The 24,305-nt window shown below is 38.7% G+C and overlaps 2 protein-coding genes across 12 annotated transcripts in view; one reads left to right on the forward strand and one right to left on the reverse strand.

The window, feature by feature from the left end:
• Window positions 1-8: 8 nt before the first annotated feature.
• On the reverse strand, window positions 9-10,439 carry Oga (O-GlcNAcase). 3 transcript variants are annotated; one of them, XM_077417054.1, is made up of 13 exons: window positions 9,961-10,439; window positions 9,779-9,830; window positions 9,267-9,600; window positions 8,552-8,996; window positions 7,802-8,361; window positions 7,416-7,736; window positions 7,174-7,348; window positions 4,806-4,859; window positions 3,212-3,297; window positions 2,963-3,132; window positions 2,697-2,892; window positions 2,454-2,613; window positions 9-2,281 (listed from the first exon to the last, which is right to left on the reverse strand). In XM_077417054.1, exons 1-13 carry the CDS (start codon window positions 10,028-10,030, stop codon window positions 2,145-2,147), a joined length of 2,760 nt encoding a protein of 919 aa, XP_077273180.1. In that variant the 5' UTR covers window positions 10,031-10,439; the 3' UTR covers window positions 9-2,144. The 3 variants fall into 3 exon arrangements, with proteins under 3 accessions (XP_077273180.1, XP_077273181.1, XP_077273182.1); XM_077417055.1 differs by having other exon boundaries at window positions 7,817-8,361; window positions 9,961-10,438; XM_077417056.1 differs by lacking the exon at window positions 4,806-4,859.
• A 2,923-nt stretch (window positions 10,440-13,362) lies between these two features.
• Window positions 13,363-24,305, forward strand: part of Ih (hyperpolarization activated cyclic nucleotide gated potassium channel Ih) — a 141,447-nt gene continuing 130,504 nt past the window's right edge. For 4 of the 9 annotated variants that reach the window (XM_077417057.1, XM_077417063.1, XM_077417060.1 and 1 more), the window contains exons 1-2: window positions 13,375-16,831; window positions 19,793-20,522. In XM_077417057.1, coding sequence (XP_077273183.1) covers window positions 20,485-20,522 — 38 coding nt within the window. In that variant the 5' untranslated portion in view covers window positions 13,375-16,831; window positions 19,793-20,484. Of the gene's footprint in view, window positions 16,832-19,792; window positions 20,523-24,305 lie in introns of all 9 variants that reach the window. The other 5 variants (XM_077417062.1, XM_077417065.1, XR_013258720.1 and 2 more) reach the window with 4 other exon arrangements.

Raw genomic sequence — 24,305 nt, forward strand, 5'->3', positions numbered from 1 at the left:
AAACTCAATGTTTTTTGAAATATTTATTTAAATAAAACAATATTATATCGTATGTATTACAATATTCACGCCCAGTCTCGCTAGCACATGTCAAGGTAATTGGAGAAGAAATGAGCTTTTCTCTCATGCACAATAAAAAACTGGAATAGAATATTCCTTGGATGTATCAGATATGTATATATAGAAAGCGCGTAATCAACAATGAAACAAGATATAAAGTTATTAAAAGATGTATTATACGTATTTCAAAAATAACCGTAAGAATCCTTTAAAAATTGGTGTCCTTTCCAGTTTCCTTGTCAGTGCATTCGATCTTTTTTACTCCATCATCGAATATATTCAGTACAAAAGTTCTAAAAGCAATTACCATCAAAGTACAAGTAAAATCTAGCATATAAATCTGTGAGAATGGATTTCTTTTCTTTTTGTACATGGCACTCAATGAAACTTTGTAGTAACGTTTGAAGGTACTGCTGGGTACTGCACAAAATTCTTGGAAAACTATTTTAAATAGCACAGTAAGTTATTATTATGTCAGTACTGACAATACATGTGTAAGGCAAATAATCTATATAAATTTTTATGATTAATTTTTTTTAATCTTGTACGTTATTATTTATATTAATTCTATACACTTCATACATTAATATATTTAACTTGTACGGTTAATGGTGAATTTATTAATACCTTCGTAGAGACATAAGAAGTAAATCACTCAAATATTTTTTACATACATATATAATGCACGTTATTGTTCTTATTACGACATTGCGCTTTAAATTTTGTATTCGCTTATTGTATTAATATAAAAGTTAAAATAAAAAGTTCTTTTTCTAGCAATTAATACGTTCTATGATACTTAATAGTGCACTTTTAAAGTGTTTAATTAAAGTAATGTCTGTATGGAATAATTAATATAAAAAAGAACATCTAACATATATCTTGTTCATGTCTAATAACAATGGATTACGACAAAGTAATATTTTCTTTTTTAGATGTCTAAAAAAGAAAACATCACATTTCGTAGTTTTATTCATTACGTAAGAGATATATACATACATTTGTAGAGCCGATTAAGGTAATTCATAAGAAAAATTATATGTGTGAGATTATATATACGTGTACATGAAACCTAAAATACCTTACTGCTGTAGATTTAAATGTATATTACAAGCTTGTAGTTGAGCAGTGAATACTACGAAACTCATTCATACTTAATATACATCTGATTATCAGATTTAGATTAAGACTACATATTTAAAACCTAACTTGTGTCATAATTTCTCACACTCATTTTTTACATTTATTTAAAAGAAAGTTTAAAGCGCATTAAAAAAAAATGCACTTTAAAACTATATTCAGTCATTCATACATATCATTTCGATAAGAAAATACTTTTTTTAAATAAAGTTCCAACGACTCATTAATGAACACACTGGCATTTCATCATGCACACATATTGAGAATTTTATATACATACTATGGGCGTGTTCCTATATTCACTGCCAGTACTGAAAATCTATAGTTACGTGACGCAAACTATATATTTTCAGCACTGCCAGTAAAAAAAGAACACGGGGTATGTTTAAGAAGGAATCCAATTAGAATTAAACCAAGATACTACATGAAGTGTTATATGGCATAGTATATATAAAAAATACACACATATATATATATATATTTTAATAATATAATAAACATAACTGTGTGTTAACAAAGTAAAGAATATAATTCATGTTGAACTGAAAACGAATCTGATTATACTTATACATCTTCTTTTAATATAATTATGCTTATTAATCTCCTTTTAATAGAAGTATTACTATAATATTAAAACTTGGCATTAATTATTATATACATATGTGTACATTCGTATCAAATACACATTTAAAGATTTCGATACTATATAAGAAAGATTATATCGAATATATTAGAAATAATGTTTTCAAGTGTACGAACATTCTCGAAAAAGTACACTTATCGCGTTTGCATGTTTACGTTTAAAAAGGTCTTGAATAAAGGCGTTCAAATTTATTACTAGCTTCTGTGTTTTAGGAGTTATCCTAAGAAACCGTTGTTTTCCCGGAAGATGGTCCAAGTAGATACACTTTGTTGACGAGGATCATTGGAGTATTAATTCTCTGTTAGAAACTTCTACACATAGTTTTAATTGCAGGATATTCCTCATGCGCCGGATTTAAATCAACGAAGCCTAGCTTGCCATAGAATTCGTGAGATTCTTTGTCCGTTGACGACATCGTTGTGTGTACTCCGAAAGAACCTATTCCACAAAACATATTCCACAAATACACTTATATATTTACCTATGTTTGCAATATAAAGTATAACATCAAATAATATTTAATTATATTAGAAACAAGTATACATAATTTAATTTTCAATAGAGATTAAGTAGTCTATTTCATTATGTTTTAAATCAGTAAAATACGTACCATTTGCTCTTAAAGCTGCAAGAACGCAGGTTATTAAACGTTTACAAATAGACTGATCTGTCACACTTGGCAATATACCACATATAAGCTTCGACGGATGTTGTCTGCACAATTGTTCCGACACATCCGGAATAAATGAATGAAAGTATTGTATAGCATCCTACAATTTTTATTTGAAAATAGTCAGTACGATGGTAAACGTATAAAATACAGATATAGGTAAAATCGTTAGCGCTCCCATACCTGAACATTTTGTGGCAGCTCGCTAATGCTATTGTCTAAGGGATATTTCATTCGCAGTTCAGGAATCGAGGAAACAGCCATTTTCTGATTGTAGGATTTTACATTCAGCGTAGCCACTGCGTAGCCCGTTACACCATTTTCATCCTCAACAACCATACATAACTCCGGGCTTAATGTTAAAAATCCTCCGATGAGTCTAGATAGATAGATATTCAGAACAATTTCTTCAAAAAAATAGAAAAATAATATGTTAATATTATACGCACCTGTCTGATACAGCTGATGAAGTTGTACAATTATTCAGTTGATTGCACACCGCATAAACCGCTTCTTCATCACTCGGTAAGTATGGCCGAATTGTATATATCTTACTACTGGGCACTTCCGGTGCTTTATAGACGAACAAATCATTGCCACTATCAACTGGAATTAATCTCTAAACACACAAAAATAATGTTCTTCAATGTATCATTTTTATAGTCAAACATAAACAAATGCAAGGAAATTAAATATACCTGTAAATCAGCCGTAAGTCCACCACGAAAAACCCATGGCTCCTGGTCTCCACTCATAAATGTTTCTTTCCAACCATTTGAAAACCCTATCCCAAGACACATAATTGTTTTTAATAAATCACGAAATGCTCTGGAATTACATTCGCGCGCTATGCGTGTAGTTTAATTTCAATTGGCTTCCACTGCTCTGGGCATCAATTTTGCTTAAATCTTTAACATGCAAAGGTACAAGTCGATTGGAAATGTCTTTCTTTCTCTCATTTATTTCGGAATTGTTCCGCTCCATGTCAATGGGAGTATGAGAAAAAGAATGATTCATCCAATCGGATAACTAAGGTGCACCAATTTTTACAGATTCAAAATAAATATTATACAGATAGAGAGGTAAATTTTATAATAAAAATATACTTTCTTTTAACAATGTATAATATAAAGCTGAAAATCTATATATAATATTTCAAGAAATTTTAATTGTTACTGTAACTAAATATTACATTGTTACCGTAACTAAATATTATATTTTATTCCAGAAAAACCGATATTAGTAAATAGAGAAAAAAATTGGATTTCATAGATGTTGCACCAAAGCTCGCGCAATGCTAAACTCTTGAAGCACTGGATTAGGATAGGAAAGTGGAATAATAGTCCAGTTTGCCAATATGCGCCTGAAATAAAATTTCTTATCATCACGCCTGAAAAGAATATAGTTTCTGAAACTAAGTAAAACAAATTAGTGCAGGCAAGTTGGCAAAAGGAGCGTAGGAGCATTGATCATTTAAGATAAAAAAAAAGAATATATATTTTTGCATGTCGTAATACCATTGTTAATCCACAAGACACCGTCATATTCGCAAATCAAAAGACTCGAAAAAGTATCTTTTATCGCAAATGATCAAAGATCACGATTTGCAGGGAAACATTCAAGAGTTTATATACTTTTTGTTTGCTAAATCGTGCCAATTCTACGTAATTCTTTGATGGACTTACTTCAGAAACGCAAAAATGTATTAAAATCGATATATGAGTGTAAAATCATTTCGATCACACGTTTTTTCAAGTATATATTTATAAAATCTGATAGAAAAAGAGCTTTCAAATAATTCATTTCTCAATATGAATTATTATACAGACGCAAAAATTAATTCTACAAAGAACACAAAATATTAATACTAAAAATAAAATCATCACAAAATATAACATGTGTATGCAACAAATTGTGAAACGACATTGTATATAGTGTATCACATATATAGTTTTAATAAAATAACAGGATTAAACGTGGACGTAGATATATATATATATATATATATATATATATATATATATATATATATAATCTTTGCGATATATAGGAAGTATGTCCATCACATAGCGAATCGCGAAAATAAATGTGCTTTGTACACATTGATTTTTCAAGGTGTTGCAACGCTGCTTCTATAGATATGCACACATTTCTCGCTCGTGTTAAACGAGACAATATTTTTTGTAAAGTCCCAAACAAAAATTTAGAAATGCAACTATCACTGCAATGTTTGAAACTTTATTATTTCGCGCGCTTTCCGCCGTGTTACTCAAAGACTGTTAAACCGCATACATGTGTAGCTGCCCTGGGTAAACGTCGTCATCGTCGATGGGAATCTGCCAAACGCTATCAACAAGACAAAAAAACACAGAAATGCGAGTTAGTGAATGAACCAAAGCTATCCTGATCCTGATACATTTACATTTCCACAGGAGAATATTCGCTATAGATCTTAAATCTTATACAATTTCGATTGGAATAAATATGTTTAGAGAGGAACATGTATAATATACATATATGTACAATTTCTAATTTGGATTTTAATACGTTATTGCATAAAAATTTATATATAGAAAACAAACTCCTGTTTCATGTTATCTGTAAAGAAAGTCGATTGATACGTTAATAGCTGGTATAAGATTGCTTTTAAATCCAGTATTTGTTCACCTCCATAAAGATGCTGTTGAATGTCATCTCATAGAATCACCGTTTTTGCCATTGCTACAAATGATCTTTTCGCCATTGCATGGGAAAGCCACATCAATTTATTTCACATTTTCAATCAGACGTATACCATTTATGAGTTAGATTTAGATTAAACAATTATAAGCACTAAGATAAAAAATTTTAAAGTATATTTATATATATTGTGCAATAATATATAAATTTTATTAAACAGAAAAAATAGATGTTGTGGCTTGCCTACATAAAAATCGTCAAAATAAATTTTAGCCAGCGGCCATTAGTCAGAACCGTTTTTAGAAAGATATAAAAATGTAAAAAACAACGATTACCTTAAAATTGAGACAAGTATCAATTGTATATGCATATTTGTAGCAAGTGTATTATAATAAATTTCATTTAATTTCTGTCTACTCACATACTCTGTCTTCAAAAGCATTTAATGAGTAGAAACATGTATTTTTTATGTAACTTTTCTGACTTATGGCAGTTTTACCTACGCGCGCAAATGCGATGCATTTATCTCTAATGCGCAGAAACAAATGCACACTAAGTTCACGAATATACAATTTGTGACATGTGAAATCTCCGAATATTACTGATAATCTTTATTACTTAATATTATGCACAAAGTTTGAAAATTATATTACCTAGTATATTATAAACACAATAAATAAGCAGAAGAAATCTATTGTTAATACTATTTCACTACAGTTGTCATCTTTTTGAACAAGCTTTTCAAAGAAAAAAATGTTTCAAAATTGTTAGATATCTCCAAAACAACTAGATATTGTTTAAACAAAAAGCAATTAAATTTTCTTGCTTGATATACAAAGTACCATCAAATATATTGTGTAAAATTATGTGGAATTATTTATCAATCAGTAATTTACGGATTTCAAAGAGCAGATATTAAAACAAAAAGATTGCGCAGCGTCAGTTTACACCACTTTACAAGGAAATATTACAATTATCATGCATTAGTCTGACAAGTCTGACAGAAATATTATATACTAGTATTATAACATTTTTATTACCGAATATATTATATATATTTATATATAAATATAAATTATATATAAATAGATAATATATATTATTTAACATTAAAATTTCTGCAACAAACTTCATGTAGGACTAATATTTAACAATTCAATTATATTTTGATAATAATTTTGACAATGATCGTATCTTCACAAAGCATAAAAAATGCAGTACGTTATTATATACGTTCTATCTTTAATCAAATCAATAAAAAGAAGAGATTTTCTCCTTGTAAAAAGAAAAAACTATATAACAAAAAATAAGATAACGTTCACTTACCGATACGCGAGACACTTTTGTTCTGAAATATAAGTATAGGTAATAAATTATAATATTTCTAAGAGAAGTCAACAACAGCACTTGTCTGCAGTACAATGAATGTAATTTTAAGAAATTGGATTAAATCTCTAATATCAAAAAGATTAATATTTATAAGAAATAATTGATTATTTGGACAGATTGTTACTACACCACACAATAAATATATATATTTGGAATTTAAAAAATTAGTAATATCATTGACTTGCATATTTTTACCAGCATACTAGCATTTCAAATAGACTTTCTTTATATATAATAATAAAAATAATAGCAAGACTATGTATATTTATTAAAATTCTTATCTTGATTCACATACATATTCCTGATATTTGACAAGAATTAATATATATCACGTTAGAAAATAGTAATTATAAGAATTTTGTAAAATTAAAGATTCCTTTAATTATAATAATTCAAATTTATAAATACGTACTTAAAGTTTTCAGAAATTATATCAATTATTTTTACTGTGAATCATTCTCATTACTATTATAACCTAATTTTATTTGTTACTTGTTAGAAAACAAACTGTTTGGAGATATTTTTAACGTCAATTTTTTAATAATGTCAATATATCAGAAAATATCTCATATATGAATCAAATGCAACTTACCCAGCCATTTCACGTAACTATTTAGAAGAGAAACAACTCCCCTCATATCCCATACGTATGAGTACAGATCGTACAATAACTCACGATTATTACAGTATGTGAGTCTTTGGAATAATCTATTTACCGCATTACATATGTCGTTTAATTTAGCGGCACGAAGATGCCATTCTTCAATCTGAAACCATTTATCATATATATGTCATCGAACTTGTCAAAATAAATTTCTTCTCAATGCAACTCACGTCTGACTCAGACGTTGGATCTTCTTCCTTGGACTTCTTCATAACAACATAAGCGTTGCTCTTCAACCAATTAAATTCTTGTAACAATTGAATTCCTTGACCCCCATGCTCAAACGGCAAGTAAAATAGATCGCATAAGAGCGATAGATCCTCATGTGTGAGTTGTTTATCGATATCCACAGGTTCCTGCGATACCACATCCGCGTTATCGGAACTCTCATGATTTTCGCTATCGTTCTCTATAATCATTTGTGTACCATTGACCATTGGAGAAGTGCCGTCCACTTCTACTTGCATACTTCCGGAAGCTTCGCTGCATGTCTAGCAAATGGAAATCACACGTTTATACATGCATAATTAAATCTACTAAAATTTTAACGACTTACAGAAGTGTTATCTACCATAGCGTCATCCTCCGCTGGAATTTTTGCTATATGCGCCGGCGAGTTATTTGGAGTCGTATTACAGTCCATAGGTTCTATAGAAGACAATCCGGTTGAGGTGGATAACGTAGTCAGGACAGGCTCGCTAATCACCTTTATATCTGACACTAGAGAATTCATCACAGGCCCAGACGGAGGTATGAAACTATCGCTAACCGCTACACTTGAGCAAACTTCGGCTAATGCTTGAAGATGATTAGAATTCGCCACAGGCGTGGGTGTGGCAGAAACTGTGGTGGTTGTCGTCGACGTAAGACTCATACACGTGTTCACGGAGGGAATTATTGGGATAGGTATCGTAGGAGCGACACATGGCTGCGGCTTGGCTATTACCCCCCAAGCTGCTTTCTTCTTGTTGAATTCTAACAACCATTCGTTTATCGCATTTTTCAGAGCCTGTCGAGGATGATACATATTCGGCGATAACGTTGACGGAACATCTTCACCGAGAACGCCATCCTCTGTCTCGGTTTCTAATTTAATGTCTGCCGATACAGTATCATCTACAATACAGAATAAGTCTTATCAATTTCTGTTATTGGTACTTGACTGTTAAATATATAAAGCAATTAGCCGAAAAGCAGAAGATTCGAATTTAATTTCAAGTCTAATCATTCTCGCGATATTTCTCAGAAGTTTATCTTACAAAAGACGGAAAAAAATCTATAAAATAAAATATAGCGAAAATCTTACTTAAACTTAAGTCTCTTTTTCCATCCACATTGCATCTGCTCCATTGAGCCAATGTATGAATTGCTATAAAATTCGCTCCGTATTCGCAATTAGGATTAGTTAAAACTCCTCTGAGCTTAGGTATAAGATCAGGAGAACGACCAGAATACGGCCCAAGAAACACCCTCTTCTGATCGTAGTCGTTGGCATGTAAGTTATCCCAGATAACAGGTGGTCTCCTGAGCACTTCTGTGATTTCTTCGATGGACTCGACAGTTAAAAGTCTCGATATGACTTTAGGTCCAGTCCACATTATGTCAATTTCCTGAGATAATTTACTTCCAAGAGTGTTGAGATATTCCGAAGACGCGACATTTGGCATCGCGCGCGTTGCGCAATATTGCGTGGGACACAGAAGAAAACGAGGTTGACCAAGATGTTGAAAAATATCGTTCGTGACAGAAACCTATAAATAAAAAAAAAGAACAATATAAGATTCAATGCATCACGTGGGATGACGCATGACTCTGTATGAGAGCAATCAATTCGTATTTGGGTTTTGAGCTGGACTCCATCTTCATTCTATATGTATTAGTTTATAAAAGGTAGATCGAAAAGTCAAAGAATTTTTTATTGAGAGAAATAAAATAAATCATAACTCGTTTTGGGAACAATAAATTAACATACATGCAAAATCACTAACATTACACGAATATTACAAACACTATGTACATACTTGAGCTTGTGCGAAAGACTGAAACACTTCTTTGTCAGCTTCACTCATTTCTGGCTCTATATCATCGAATAACAATGCAAATGCTGTACAACCAAACTGGCTGACTTGCTCCAGTTTTCTCTTCAATGCAGTGACTTCCTTCGAACTGGAATACGTGATATCTAATCCTGGGGATAACGCGTAGTAAAACGTTATCCCGTATTCCCTAGCAGCTGTAATCAGACCAGTCAGATGTTCGGCTTCTTCTACGGTATACAGATCCCTCCAATAAGCGCGATGTTTGTAATCGTCCTTTGGCGCATACAGATAAGAGTCCATTCCCCATTTCTTCAACCTAGAAATAAGCATAATTTATAATTAATGATCAATTATCATTAATATAATGACGTATTAATGTTAATGTTCACGGTGGATAGGAGAAATTAATATATTTAGAGAGTGAAAGAAAAATGATATTCCTCGCACTTTTCATAAAAAGAATGACTAAAAATGCGTTTACAACGCGGACTTACTTTTGGAATAGATCCTTTCGTTGCTCGGTGGTCCATGGTCGTCCGTAGAAACCTGCGAACGAAGAAATGTGTTACACGCCTGGGGGGGCAAAGGACGCGAATGTCATACCATAAGAGGCGCGTTTGGGTTACATTCTCAATAAGTGCCGTACGGGGCTCCGGTCGTACCACGTAGTACGTACCTTCCACCACGCCGCAGATGAAGTTGCCGTTCTTGGTGTTGAGATTCGCGGCGCTGTTCGTCTCCGTCATCGCGAATCGCGCGGGACAGGCACGTCTGGCCCTCGAGAATCCAGGAGGCGGACAAAAATGGCCCCCCGCGGTGCTTGGTTACCCCGTGGAAAAAGGAGGAGACGACGGAGGAGGAGCCTCCCGTGGGATCACCGCGACACGACGACGCGGACTCGACGCGATTGCACGAACAATCGTCAATCGTGGGATAACGCACGTTCCGTCGTCGCGCGACGCGATGGCCGCGATTCCCGAGGGAGAGTCAGGAGAGTCCGGAGAATATCCAGAGTCCCGAGGGTCCCGAGCGAGGATCAGTAAATATGACAGGCTGCACCCTGCACCTGCTGCACCCGACGACGCACGCCGATCGATACCGCCGAACGATCTGTCGGACTGTCGATCCAGTCGATCCATCGAGCCATCGAGGCCGCGAGTCGCGCGGGCGTCGCGGCGCGAACCGCGAACACGGCGGAAAAAAGAAACGATGCTTCCTCCGCGCTCCGCGCCGCAGCCGGCGGTATCTGGCAGCCCGCAGGGAGAATCTCCTAGCGAGACTCGGAATGTCGGGATGATAAAAGTTTTATCCGTCCTCGTATTCGGTTTCACCCCGAAGGCGACTAATAGCCGACCTAAATCTCTGATTAAAACTCGATCGGCGATTAATTCAATCGGAATCGCCTACAGTCAAACGGCGAAAAATTAAAAATCTTTTGCAAAATACTATAGAAAATTGATAATTCTACTCAAATACCATGGTGTTGACCAAATGGCATCGTTTAAAAAGGTATCGTTTGATAATGTTAATTGTCATTTAGTGATAGCCCGTTTTACCGCCTAATATACTAATTAAATATATTATTGTCAAACATTTAATAAATAGCTGTTAGACTATCGAATACAGTTTCAATTGCGTTCAGCTAGCTAGAGATATATATGGAATTATAAATAATCAAAATGTTCATGTCTGACAAAAGCATGTCCAAGCGCATGCTTTCCGTCTTAAATAACGTTCGTCAACGACTGTTGATTATTCGAGAAACCAAGCAACGTCATTTTCAAGCAGCTGGAAAAGTAACACTTTTAGAATTATGATAACTAATAATAATATTTCTCGAACAACCAAATCACGATGCGCAAACATAGAGATAGAAAAAACGCGGGTTTCTTCAAATAAATTGAAACGTCGTGGCGCGCATGAGACGGGTTTTTCGAACGCAGCTATCGAGAAGCGCCGCGAGCCGCGAGATGTCGTCCCAAGTACAATCTTGCACTTTGAAAGTTTCGTTGCGCGGGTGATCTTTGCGGGGCGAGCCGAGCGAGGGTTCGCACGTCTTCTCCACAAATAAAAGCGTTATGCGATTATGTTACTGCGCTCGCCTTCGGATGATGTGTATTTGCAAAACTAATTATCCGTCGTGCAACGTGGGACTTAGGAGGGACCGGATAGAAATAGAACCAAGTAAGCCTCTTAGACGCTATCGCGATATGAATGAGAGAGCGTCACTTATGTATACTCGCGATATATACTTCCGCCCTCGGTGAACTTTGCGTTTTCCTACGAGCAACAGGATCACCTTACAATTTATCCTGTCATTTTGAACTTCACGGAAAGTTCACGTTTACTCTAACAAGTGGGAAAATGTAAATATTAAGACACAAACGCGTACAACTGTGTAAAAAAATTATTATTTATTAAGAATCTCAGGTGGCAGTATATGACGTCTAAAGAGGTCTTAATGGCGTTCTATTAACGTTAGAGACGTCATTAACACGTTTTTAATACGTCATTTGACGTCCCTCTGCTACCTGGGATAATTGGTACTCGTTACGCTTATTACTTATAAATTATTAATGAAGATACATACCGTCCCAGCGAGAAATGACCCATCGAATCGACGTCTACCGACGTCCATAGACGTCTAATTAGACGTCGATTCGATGGGTCATTTCTCACTGGGGTATAACAATTATGATAAAGTTCTATATATAATCGCCATTATCGGAATCGCATTGTCTAAAAATACATTTTACATGGATGACGATTCACGAGTGATCTTTACGTCAGACATTAGAATTTTATGCGTCATTTCAGTCTTATAGAAAGTATATATTAACCTCGTTCTCGATATATATTTGAGAGACGTAAGAGCGAACGTCGCATTCTCCGAAGAGAATGGAATGTGAGCGCAAATTTACGGTCACCCTATATCTTCTGTAAGTAGTCGCGGTATCGCATTCGTCAGACAATGAATCGACGTCGCTCGATTGAGGACATCGCTTCCGTTTCTCTCTCTCTCTCTCTCTCTCTCTCTCTCTCTCTGTCTGTCTCTCTGCCTCTTCTTCCCGTTATCGGTTTCCAGACATAAGACATAAACTAAATTAAATTAAGTTTTGTTAGAGAATAATCATGGAATACGTACAACATAGTTTGTTCCTCGTTTGCTACAAATATAATAATTCATACGCACATATATATTTTTGCAAATTTAGGATTGAGATAAGTCCGTAGATAAATACGTGACAACTGAACAAATAAAAGATCAATTGTATAATATAAGTATGTTTTTATTTAACGTTTTAAAAATTTATTTGAGTTATCGTTTGGCTTTTGAATCTTTTCTGACGAATGTATAAAAATAATATAAAAATTATTTGTCCTTCATTTAATGCAGATTTATTATTTCGGATAATACAAATGTTTTCTTAAATGACGTGCCAATCCGAACATTCTTTGAACATACATTGTACTGTTCGATATAGTTAGAACTGCTGGTATAAAGGAAGCAAGGTTACGTTAGCGATTTCAAGCGTAGGTATAGGACTGAGTGCGCGATAACTGATTGCATTTCCAAACTGATTGGTTGAATGAAGTGTGATACGTGACGTATTCGCGGCCTTCTCGGAAGTGGAAGAAAGCAAATGATACTTAAAATAGACAATCGTATCGCATACCATCGACAGAAACACGTGCATCGCTAAGAACCGATGTTTCCCATGATTTTTAGTTCCAACGTGATAAGAACCGGCTTATAACACCGTCAGATCACGCGATAATATGTGGGTCTTTGAAAAAAGCTCTTTCTATAAAAGAATACAATATTTTATTCTTCCGTGAAATATTTTACACAAGCTGCTCTTGCGTGTCATCCCCTCCTCAGATAGAGGGGATGTAGAAGATATTAAGGATCACAAAGCACGCACAGAAGACTCCTAGGGAAAGGGATGAGACCCTATATCAAGGACTCGCGTTTCCAGGTAACATCGCGGCGCGGCGCCCGGGTCGTCGTGACGAGAGGGTGGCGATTTTTCGACCCCGGGGTGGGCGCGAGGGGAATGGAGAACGCACGGCCGGGCCGCTGCTGTTGTTACGACGCGTAGCCATATCGGGGAAGCAGTGCGAGGCCGGCTATCAGCCGCCCAACATCGACGTGTCGGGATTACGTTTGCATATGTTACACGGCTGCTGTACAGGTAGTACGTACACGCACGTAACACGCTACCATCTAGACCGACAGACAGACGAACGGACGGACGGACGGATAGACGGACAGGTAGACAGATAGGCACATATAACGGCGCACGCTCTTCGTCTTCTCCCACTTTCACCCCACCCCCAATGCGTGGTACCGCCACCGTGTGCATCTCTTTCTTTCGTCGAGTTCACACACGGAAGAACAAATAGAACGAGCAGGAGGGAACAGTGAAATTTCTATCTCATCTCGATGGGAATTGGATGGGACGAGGCCTTTCGTAAATCCGCGCGACATGCGTCGTGATCGATAAGGGCGAGAGAAGGGCTGGTGCACCTCGTCGTCGCCTTTCACAGTAGTAGCAGCAAAAAGGGTAGTTGCTTCGCGTCCCGCGTTGAGGTCGAGAGATGACTGGGAATTCCGATAGGCGGAGAGTGCAACGGGGATAGCGCGTGATAAAGGACAACAGAAGAGAGAGAGAGAGAGAGAGAGAGAGAGAGAGAGAGAGAGAGAGAGAGAGAGAGAGAGAGAGAGAGAGAGAGAGAGAGAGAGTGCAAGTGGGCGAGGCGGATGAGAGACAGAGCAAGAAGGGGGTGGAAAAAGGGAGAGAAGGCGATAAGGGAGAAGTAGAGAAAAAAAAGAGAGGGAAAACTGTGAAACGAGATGGGAAAAAGTGATGAGTAAACAAGAAGAGTTGTGAAATAAATCTACGAAGAAACATCAATCGAGATCGGAAAAGGGGGAGAAAAGCAAAACGTGGGTAGGGAGAAGGACGAGGACGGAGAACCTGGCGAAACTCGAGAGGGAAGAATCGAGGGAGCGAGAGAGAGAGGAGCGAGACAGAGAGAGGAGAGCTTGCGCGAGAGGCGGAGGAACGTGGAGGAGGACCGACCGTGGTACCGAATGTGGCGTTCGGAGTATGGTATTCGCCAGCCGGGGCCAACCGACGTCGAGCAGCCAGTTTCCGCCCGCGCTCGATTCACAGAGTCGTCATCATCGCTGTCGGCGAGTCGCGCACTCGGCGGACGAGATCCATCGTTAAGAATCGCAGCTGCCACCCGGTAGAACCCTGTTCATCTACTTTGTTCATCGGGTATTTGTTCGAACCGAGTCATCCTTGAACGACGACGACGTCGTCGTCTCTCCACCAATAAGCGAAGAGCGACACAAGAGAGTCCTCCCGGCGACAACGACGACGACGACGACGACGACAACGATTACGACGACGGCGACTCGAACGAGGACGACAAAACGACGACAGTGTCATTGTCACGCTAGCCGTGTGTCATCAAACGGATTCAGCGGGGCGACTACCGGGACCCGGTTCCATTCGCGGTGAGAGTGCGATGTCGAACGGTGCACGATGACGCGATCGCATCCACCACGACGTCGACGAGCTGTCGCGATCGAGTGAGAGTGCAACGGAGGAAGAGTGGCAAGTCGCGATTAAACTTACACCATCGTCACCGAAGATGAACGTGTCATCGCGTAAGGACTCGTGATGCTCTAAAAATTCAAGAGGATTCTCGGAGACGGACGTTAAAACGAGAGTACTCGGCTGCGAGACACCGAAAAGATTTCTTCCTTTTTCCCATACTTCCACCCTTTCAATACCTTATACACCTTGTACGGATTCCCTACTCTGGCTTATCAGAGCGACGCCCGCCAAATGCTCCACGATCATCGGAGCAACGAGAGGAGCGGAGCTATGGCGATCCTCGGACGCAATCCCGAGGCATCATCGGCGCGAGGAGAAAGCGGACAACGGTCAACCGACACGATCCAGCGATAGGATCCGTGCGGAAGGTCGCCTGTCGCGTCACCACGTCGCGACACTGAGCGACTACTGAGAGCACGCGCCTCGGCGGTCGGCGGACCTCGTCTTCGCGGGACGAGGCGGTCGTGCGTGCCGGCACACAGTCGGCGGTCGACACGGGCACAGGGAGGACGATGGCATCGCGCGCCGCGCGCTCCCCCAGGAAGCCGACACCGCGGAAGAGCTCGCGCGCGGACACGCGCCACGGCAGCAGTACGAGCCGTCGTCGACCGGAGTCAGCAGCGATCGAGCACAACAGGCAGCTGCGACATCAGACAACCCCCGACGACGACGCAGCAACGGGATCGGTGCAGCCTTTCGTCATACGACGTTCCCCGCGATTCGGCAGTCGCGTCGTTCGGCGGCCCGACGACGTCGAGTCGGTCGAGTGGTAGTCCTTCCCCTTATCTCTCGAGTGAGAAGTCAAAGACGAGAGAGAGAGCGGAAAGTGTGTGGAGGGTGTGAAGAGAGAGAGAGAGAGAGAGAGAGAGAGAGAGAGAGAGTGAGAGAAATCCCCGGCGCGCATCGCACCCTTGAAGTGGAGAGGAGAGTCCCTGTGTGTCGGACGAAAGAAAAGGGGAGACCGGGAAACATACGCGCGAGGATGATCGATAACGGCGCCGAGTCGGAGGTCGGGATCGGCGATCGGGCTCGTTAGAGGAGAGGAAGACGCAGCAATCCGTCCGCAGCAATTCGCAGTAGGAGAGGAAGGATAAACAGCCGGCGAGCTCGCGCCAGTTTCGCGTCGTCGTTGTCGCGGTCGACGCGGAAACCCCGAAGAACGTGGAAGCAAGCAAGAGTTGATCGACTTCGCGAAGGTCATCGCCGGCGTGCGATAGATAGAAAAAGAGAGAGAGAGAGAGAGAGAGAGAGAGAGAGAGAGAGAGGGAGGGAGAAAGATTGGAGCGAAAGGGGTAGAGGAGAGCGGCTCCTCTTCTTCATCGGTCGAGACCGTCGCCGCCGAAGACGGAAGTATGCGCAGTGAACGACGTGGACGTGGCGAGGACGTCGCGAGGTACACCGCGCGAGGGGGCACGCATGAGGACCCGTTATCAATTCGCGACTGTGATTTCTAAGCTTAAGGTTATTACCACGTATCGTAAAAACGCCAGGAGATTATTAACAAACAAAATCGTCCATTGTGATATTATGATATATAACGAGGTGATGATCGCGGGAGGGATGGGTAGACACCCACGTGCGCTCTCACGGGGAACCACCGTCACAGGCCGAGCATGAATGAATGAACGTCGCGCGATGCGAGGAACGATGGCGAGGAGTGCGGCACGCGACGCGAGTGTGTTCGACCGGGATAATAATGGTTGATCGCGGTGCTCGCGCGTCGGACCCGCGGACTGTGATGCACTGATATAATTCGAGACCCGTTATCCGATCTCACCGTCGACGACGCCGAGAGGGCGCCGGTTTATAATTGCGCCTGCACAGGGTGCACAGGGACGAGGGAGATCGGGACGGGATGACGAATCACCGCCGATGCGGGATTTCGTTCGCCACTGTATCCTGATAAATCGCCAGGTGCGTATATATGCAAAAGAAAATACCAAGTGTTCGCTAATCGATCTTTCAGGATTGATCTATATCGCACAGAACAGTGAATTCGTTTTTGTTCCTGAAAGATCAATCCTGAAAGATCGATTATATTCGATATATATATATATATATATCAACAGTATAATGGATTCGAAGAACTACCACAGAAAGCTTTTTTGAAAATGAAAAAATTGAAAGATACGAAAATTAAAGATAATTAACAAAAATATAGAAGTTATATTAATAAAATTTAAACAAATTAATGTTAATTCTCGCGAATTAATTAAAATAATTTGTTCCCTGTCAAAATTTAAACAGATATTATTTTATTTTTGCGGGTTTTAACATTTTATTATTAAATTTGTTTAAAAAATTATATTTACAAAGAGAAAAATTAAAATACATTGCATCGTCCACTATCTCTGTACTTAATTGAATTATAGGATTTATATGTGCCGATATTTCCGAAAATTGTATTATATCGAATTTATTCTGCAATAAAATTAATTCGGCGGAAAAATAAATTTATCTTTACGATAACGTTATGTTTCGATATAACTGAAAATCATATATTTTGAATTTCAACAATTAAGAGAATAAATGTATCGCTAAACCAAATAAAAAAAAGCTTCCATTTAGTTATTTTTTACTTTAATAACTATCATAAAGAGTTCATATAAATCACATGTTAGTTATTTGAATTTATTAAGAAATATCGGTTTTTGTGGAACATTTGTAAAACGAAAGATTATAGTTATTTAAATTCAATGATCTAAACACGTCATTATACCTACCGTAATTTTTATTGATTTAAAAGATATTTTCATTGTGAGTGTTCTTAAATAATTGTATTCTAAACGGAAGTGGTTTGGTGTTTTTTTTATTCGGTATCAATTAAATTGAATAGCGTCTCGACCAGTTTTAGTCGAAATATTTATTTAAGTATGCACGAGAATACCCACAACATTGGAATCGCAAATATTTCGTACATAGGATACTTCTACCGTGACTACTGACACTGAATACTCGACTCGGAGCATTAAATGAATATTACATAAAAGCAACGTGACGAAAATAGGGCGGGTTGCCACCACCAGATTATATAATACTTAAACGACTGGACGGCAATTTCGGATTTTACGAGTGCGTATCATGGAGGTTTTCATCCGAATTTTCAAAAGCGAGGTTATCAATAATAACGTTGAATATATATCAACCGGAATAATTTTCAACGGATGTTTTCACTCACTTTTTTTACGACATCCTAGCGGGATTCTAATTATTCTGTACGAAGGATTCACTTCGCGTTATTGCAATAAAAATTCATTTTAGTCTTCTTTCAACATAATTAGATGAACGTGCTCAAATTATTGCAAGTGTCGCAATCGCTTGCTTAACTCAAATTCTGTCAATATTATAAACACATTTATATAACGAGATTTATATGACATCTTGTTTAGATAATTTTTACGATATAAGTACGAAAAGTGAAAAAATAAATAATTGTAATTAATATCAAAAATTTTTACATTGACCTAAGGAAAATTTGAGCGATGCGAACACCTACAAAAGATTTGGGACGTTCATGGTTCGAAGCTTCGGCTTCGTTAAAGCTTCCCTTTTGTGATACAGTGCGATTGTTATCTGAGAGCAGTTGCCAGTAATGCGGCCTCAACTGCGCCCTGCGACAGCTCAATACCTCACGCGTGATTATTATATAGTCGATCAGATATTCAATGCGCGAAATCCAATACACGTGGGCTGTAGTCTAGGCGTAAAATATTCGAAAATCTGATTTTTGTCTCGTGGCGTAAAACACACCGGGGGAAGGGGCGGGAAGAGTTCGCGGGCGCGTGCGCACCGAGGGAATTTTCCAATAACGCGATATACCCGACGGTATTTTTCAATTTAAAGTTTAACGAGGACCACGGTCCACGGTCCACGGCCCACCATCTTTAATACGAACACTGAAATTTCTATATCGGGAGCGATAGAGAGAGCGCCGTCCGTTTCCCTTACCGTCCGATGCCAGCCGCGGGAGGGATAACGACACCCCGAGACCCTCGATTTACTTGCCGCATTAATCAAGGAAATGGTTCGATAGTGAACTTTACAAAACACACAGTCGAGATGATATTCTTCATTCGCCTCCCGATGCACTCGTTTTGATTACACGTCTGACGATGAGTATCGCAACATTTCCACACGAACCGGCCCGATAACGATTTTCGTATCGATAGGGGTAAACAAGCGACGTACTCTCGACAAACTCCTTTGTCAAGTTTGTCGCGCATTAAAATTCAACGCGCACATATTTATTGCTTATTTCGCAAAGTGGCTTGGGTCGGCTATACGGCTCGATCGGTTTTCAAACACGGTGTCGCTAAATCGACAAAGTATCGTAAACATTTGTTAACTCGGTGAATTTTGTAACGTTATTCGGCGCTAGATGTACAAGCTCTAATATCTTTCCAATTCGCGGCTATTTTATTGCTGCATTCATCATCGTTATACTGTCCCGCAACATGCAGCACGCCTGTATCGGTGATTCTCAAATTTGTAATAATACGGCTCTAAATTCCATACTAAAGGCATCAAAAGTAGATAATATATTCAATATTGCTTTTTAAATAAATAAAACTTTTGGCATTTTGGATTTTATTATTATATTAATTATCGTTACTGATTAAAAATCCACAAAAATATCTAGATTTGTGTAAAAAGATTTTAAAATTATTATATTATAATGTTAAAAAATTAATATTAATATTGAATTCATTTTGATACAACGGCTCGTACTTCATTTAGGATAAAATAGGTCAGAAAAATTTAGTTTTTAATTGTTCGTACCACCCTTCCTAATTTGTTCTCGGTATAATTAATCACCTTCATCCCTTCACTTCCATGCCGTCCATTATAATACGTTTCATATTTTACGTGTTTCAGCGGCACGCACGAACGCACGCATGCACGCACGATTCACCAAGCAACGTTCGCCATTGAAAGAAGAAGAATTCGACTGACAACCGAGCGACCAAGACCGAACATTGATGAAATCGCAACCGAGACGTGTACGGGCTCGGGGGTGATCGGTGAATAACGACTATTAACGAAACAGAATAGAAAAAGAAGATACATACGCGAAAGCTGAAGAGAAGAAGCCGCGTGCGAGGAAGTGCGAGAGGAACGGTAGTGGTCAGGTGCGGTAACCGAGCCCAGTGTGTGTACCACCCCCTGGGCACGGGGGGTGGCACAGAAACGCCGTCAGCGTGGGTGCCGGTGCCGCAGGGGCGCGCCTGGCCCGTCGGCTCGCCCGCAGATTAGCACGCCGATTAGCGGCTACCTCGGGCCCCTTCCGGCGTACCGGCCTGGCGACCTCGGCGGGCCTCACGTCGACGGCGGTGGCCGTGGCGGCCCAGGGGGAGCCCCACGCTCCCCCAGCAGCTGCGCCACGCCGCGCCACGCCAAACGGAAGTGCCAGCCCGTTCCCGGGCTTGGCCACGGTGATCACGCCGACGACGACGACGACAACAACGACGACGACGACGACGACGACGGCCACCACGACCACCACGACTACCACCGCCACCACCATCAGCACCACTACCACCACCACGAGTCGCAGCAAGAACAGAGCCATGTCCATGAGGAGTCTGCACCGGCGCGTCTCTCATCCGTAAGTTATGATCCAGGCATTTATCTAGTTATGAAGCGGGCGGGACCCGGGGCACGCCCGGGGTTATCGCTGACCGTTTCTATATATTATCTACCAACCTACCCATACGCTACGTAGTAAATATATTTTGCACCGTCCGTCACTGGGTTGAGGAGAGTGGGCGAGATTGGTGGTAGTTGGTTTTCAACAAGCGGCGACATATTAACTCTTTCGGTGCGGATGACGACCTCGATTCTGCAGTAATACTGTATATTGCATAGGAAGTATGAAATATTATATGTATACAGATGATTCGAATATCACTTTAGATACTTCCTTTTAACTCTGTTATTTATTATTTGTTCATTGTTTCATTCCTCTTTCTGTCCAAACAAGATTTTCTTAAAACATCTTCACTTCTGTGGTTACTGCAGCTTTTGGGCTTTGTGTATTCTCTGACATCCATTAAGTTTTAGATAAAGTCTTTCTCGCTATTGTTTCCTAAATGTGAGTCGTTTTTCTATTCTTTTTTAAGAATTTCACCCTTCTTAAAATTTAATTCAAACATCTTATTGTTTTCTTTTGCTCGAAAACATCGCGCTTTGTATAGTTTTATACTATATTTTTTGATAAAAATATGATGGTTTAATTTCAAATATATATATATATATATATATATATATATATATATATAATTGGCCAAAATTTTTTAAATATTTTTTCTCTCCTTTATTAATCCCGTTATATAATAACTGATAAATTATAATTATTACATAATCGCATCGAAAGAGTTAAAATCGTCGAGTTTTAGTTCGGATTATATAATGGGAACGAGGAGCGATTGTAGATGACGGTCGTGATCGACAGGAATTTGCATGGTTTGCGTGACGTTGATTTTTTACGGCTTCAATGACAGGAAAGGGAGAGAATTGAGTACAGAAGGATTTAGGAAAGGTGATTTATAACACGATTAAAGAAATCATATGACAGTTATGATCACAAGCAATTTTCAAGCTGCTAATCTTTACGGAAGCTTGGACTTATCAAAAATAAAATTATCAATCAATTTTCTTTATGTAGCGTATCTTTTGTTCGCTGACATATTGCTGAGAGGACTTAACACGCCCACGCTTGCGACACGATTTCTTTTCTAATCAAAAAAATACCTTAAAAAGAACTAATGAAAAGAATGAAAAGAATACTTCATATAGGATCAATTAGCGAAAGAAAGAAAGAAAGAAAGAAAGAAAGAAAGAAAGAAAAAGATCGATAATTTAGAGAACAATAAAATTTCGCCATACATGACGATGCTATTATTAATGCTATTAATAAATTGATTTTTCTTTGTGAGACATCGACGAAATCGCAAAAGTCAACGTCAAGAATGTATAGCGATTCATGTGTATATAGGAATATCAATATAGAATTTATATTAGCATATATAAATAACATAATATAAAGTATTCACATGACTTCTGAGAAACAATACTCAGACTGTATTATGCATTCCACACGATACTCTTCGAAAGCACATTTCAACTTACCGTTAGATAGATGTAGACCTAGAGTTATTTCGACTGTCACAAAATAATAACATCGATGCGACAGTATCGTCGAAAAGACAGTGAGCTAAGACTCCGAAGAACGTAGTAAAATTCATTCTATCCCGCTGAGGCCTGCGAGCGAATGACGTCACCTCTGTTATCGAAAATCAAGTCGCTTCGAAAGCTTTGACGCGGTACTCGAATCGCTAAACTTAGCTTCGCTCATGACCAGCAGTAAAACACAAGATCCGATATCTGCGCGCAATTGAGAAACTTCGAATCTACGAACTGATCCCGTCGTAGAGATATCTTCTATCGTAAAATAAGAACACCGGAAATACTTGGCGCGATAGGTTCACATCTTTGATACTTGCCATAAAACTTTCTGTTCATATTCCTGAATGGCCGTCGAAAATTTATTTACGACGACGATATTACGCCAAACTTGATGGGGAACTTGTCGTACCTTCGTGTGGCACCTCATTTTCATTCACTCATCATCCTCGATGCTAATATTTTCCTACTAGTGAAACCGTTACTTTCTCTACACGCTCTCGCAAATATTAAATTTGTATTCCTATTTTATGTTTTTTAATCACATCAAATTTATATATATTTTTTTTACACCCTCACAAATATGAAGTATGATATTTTTCGCGGCAATTTAATATTTATGACTTGTTACAACTAGAAAATTCATGCTTTACTAAAACCATGCAGTTTTACATTTCTAAAACATTAAATTTCGAAAAAAGTTATAATTAATTTTCAATTTGAATAACTTCATGATCGATAAAATCAGTTGTGCTGTAAAAATCAAATATGATATGACTGAATTAAAAACTCTCTTTCCTTGTCATTACCTACATCGATTCACATCAGCTTTAAGTTTACTCATTGTTTGTCTTGAACTTCGAGCCTGGAATTTCTTATATCGTTCGGTTAACTGCTCTTGTATAGAATGCGGAGGTACGCGTGTCTATTTTCGAATGCATACCTTTTCCTTCCAAGTTCATCATGCTTCATTCCTGTGCACCGTCAGGCGTACCGTCCGGGAATATCTCAAGCACGTTATTACGTGGACGTTAGCGAGAGCACACATAACAAGTAGTTTGATGAACGAAATTAAAACTGCAGCCTGTGGACTCTCGTCAACATGGGAAAATGGAGCGCGTTAAGCGCATTTTAACCACTCGTTGACACTCGTTACCGGAGGGAAGTAACTTCAGAGATTAGCGCGAAGAAATGCGGGGAATCACAGCGTAAAATAATTATTATATTTATCAATATGAGGCAATGTTTTTATCGGAAAATTATGGCTGTCTGTCTTAGTTTCTCGATTCATGACACCGCACAATGGAGGAATTATACCGAATCATATTACTTAATACTTTGCAAGAGCTTCCGGATGCTGTGCCTTGTTCTTAATACTTCAAAACTGTCGTTAATGACCTGGAAGTTCGCGCATTTCTTAGCGCGGGTAACACCCACCGAGTTGTTAGACAAGGGTGATCCACTACTTATCGCGCTGAATGGAAGGGCGTGCTTACCGAGACTCGTGTAAAAACGTTAAGCGGTTTGCGTGGAACGTTTGCGTGGTTTGATTGTACGATCAATCGGACTTGCGGCGAAGAAATTGGGAAAGAACCACAATGGTTCCTAACGATAAAATGGACAGTCATCGTGAAAGCACGAAAAAGTCACGGCTGTTAAGAACGTGAAATTTTTTCCAACTAAAATGTCAGAGCAACGGAAAATCGGCGATTCGTGCAATTTCCGAGCGCGTGAGTCTTACAACGCTGTCGTACAACGTATATAGAAACGCGGATTGATTAAAAACAGGGCAGCTGTCAAAATGACTCGAAACTTAGAAAAAGTATGTACAATCGGAAATTATTCTGTCGGGCCGATATGTCAAGTCGATAGCAAAAGTTTTATCGAACTAAATCGATTTTTCTTTAAAAGTTGCATTTGTATGGACACGTATGTCGCAAGAGCCGTCCGTATGATTTTAGTTATTGACGTTATATTTAACGATAGTTGACGTAGAGATATCGTTAGATGCTTAATTTACTCTTTATCTAATGTATACTACTTATACCTGAAGTTATATAATATATAAAGTTCTATATAAAGTGCTTGACACTTGATTGCAAGTTGTTATATGTATATGTATAGCGCTAGATAGCACATGCTTGTGCCTATCACTACATAAAACGCTGTGTAAGCTACTTGATACTTATCTACCACTATGTCAAAT

The sequence above is a fragment of the Temnothorax americanus genome, unplaced genomic scaffold (assembly GCF_048541705.1).
Source record: "Temnothorax americanus isolate GAGA-0224 unplaced genomic scaffold, ASM4854170v1 Scaffold47, whole genome shotgun sequence".
In the NCBI taxonomy this organism is placed as follows: domain Eukaryota; kingdom Metazoa; phylum Arthropoda; class Insecta; order Hymenoptera; family Formicidae; genus Temnothorax; species Temnothorax americanus.

What these genes read in the sequence shown, in the direction of transcription:
- Oga (XM_077417054.1), bottom strand. Translation starts at nt 10,030, where the DNA reads ATGACGGAGACGAACAGCGCCGCGAATCTCAACACCAAGAACGGCAAC. An exon ending in TCATCAGCTGTATCAGACAG is followed by an intron (nt 2,893 to 2,962) that starts GTGCGTATAATA and finishes CTATCTATCTAG; the next exon opens with ACTCATCGGAGGATTTTTAA. An exon ending in TGCAGCTTTAAGAGCAAATG is followed by an intron (nt 2,282 to 2,453) that starts GTACGTATTTTA and finishes TTTGTGGAATAG; the next exon opens with GTTCTTTCGGAGTACACACA.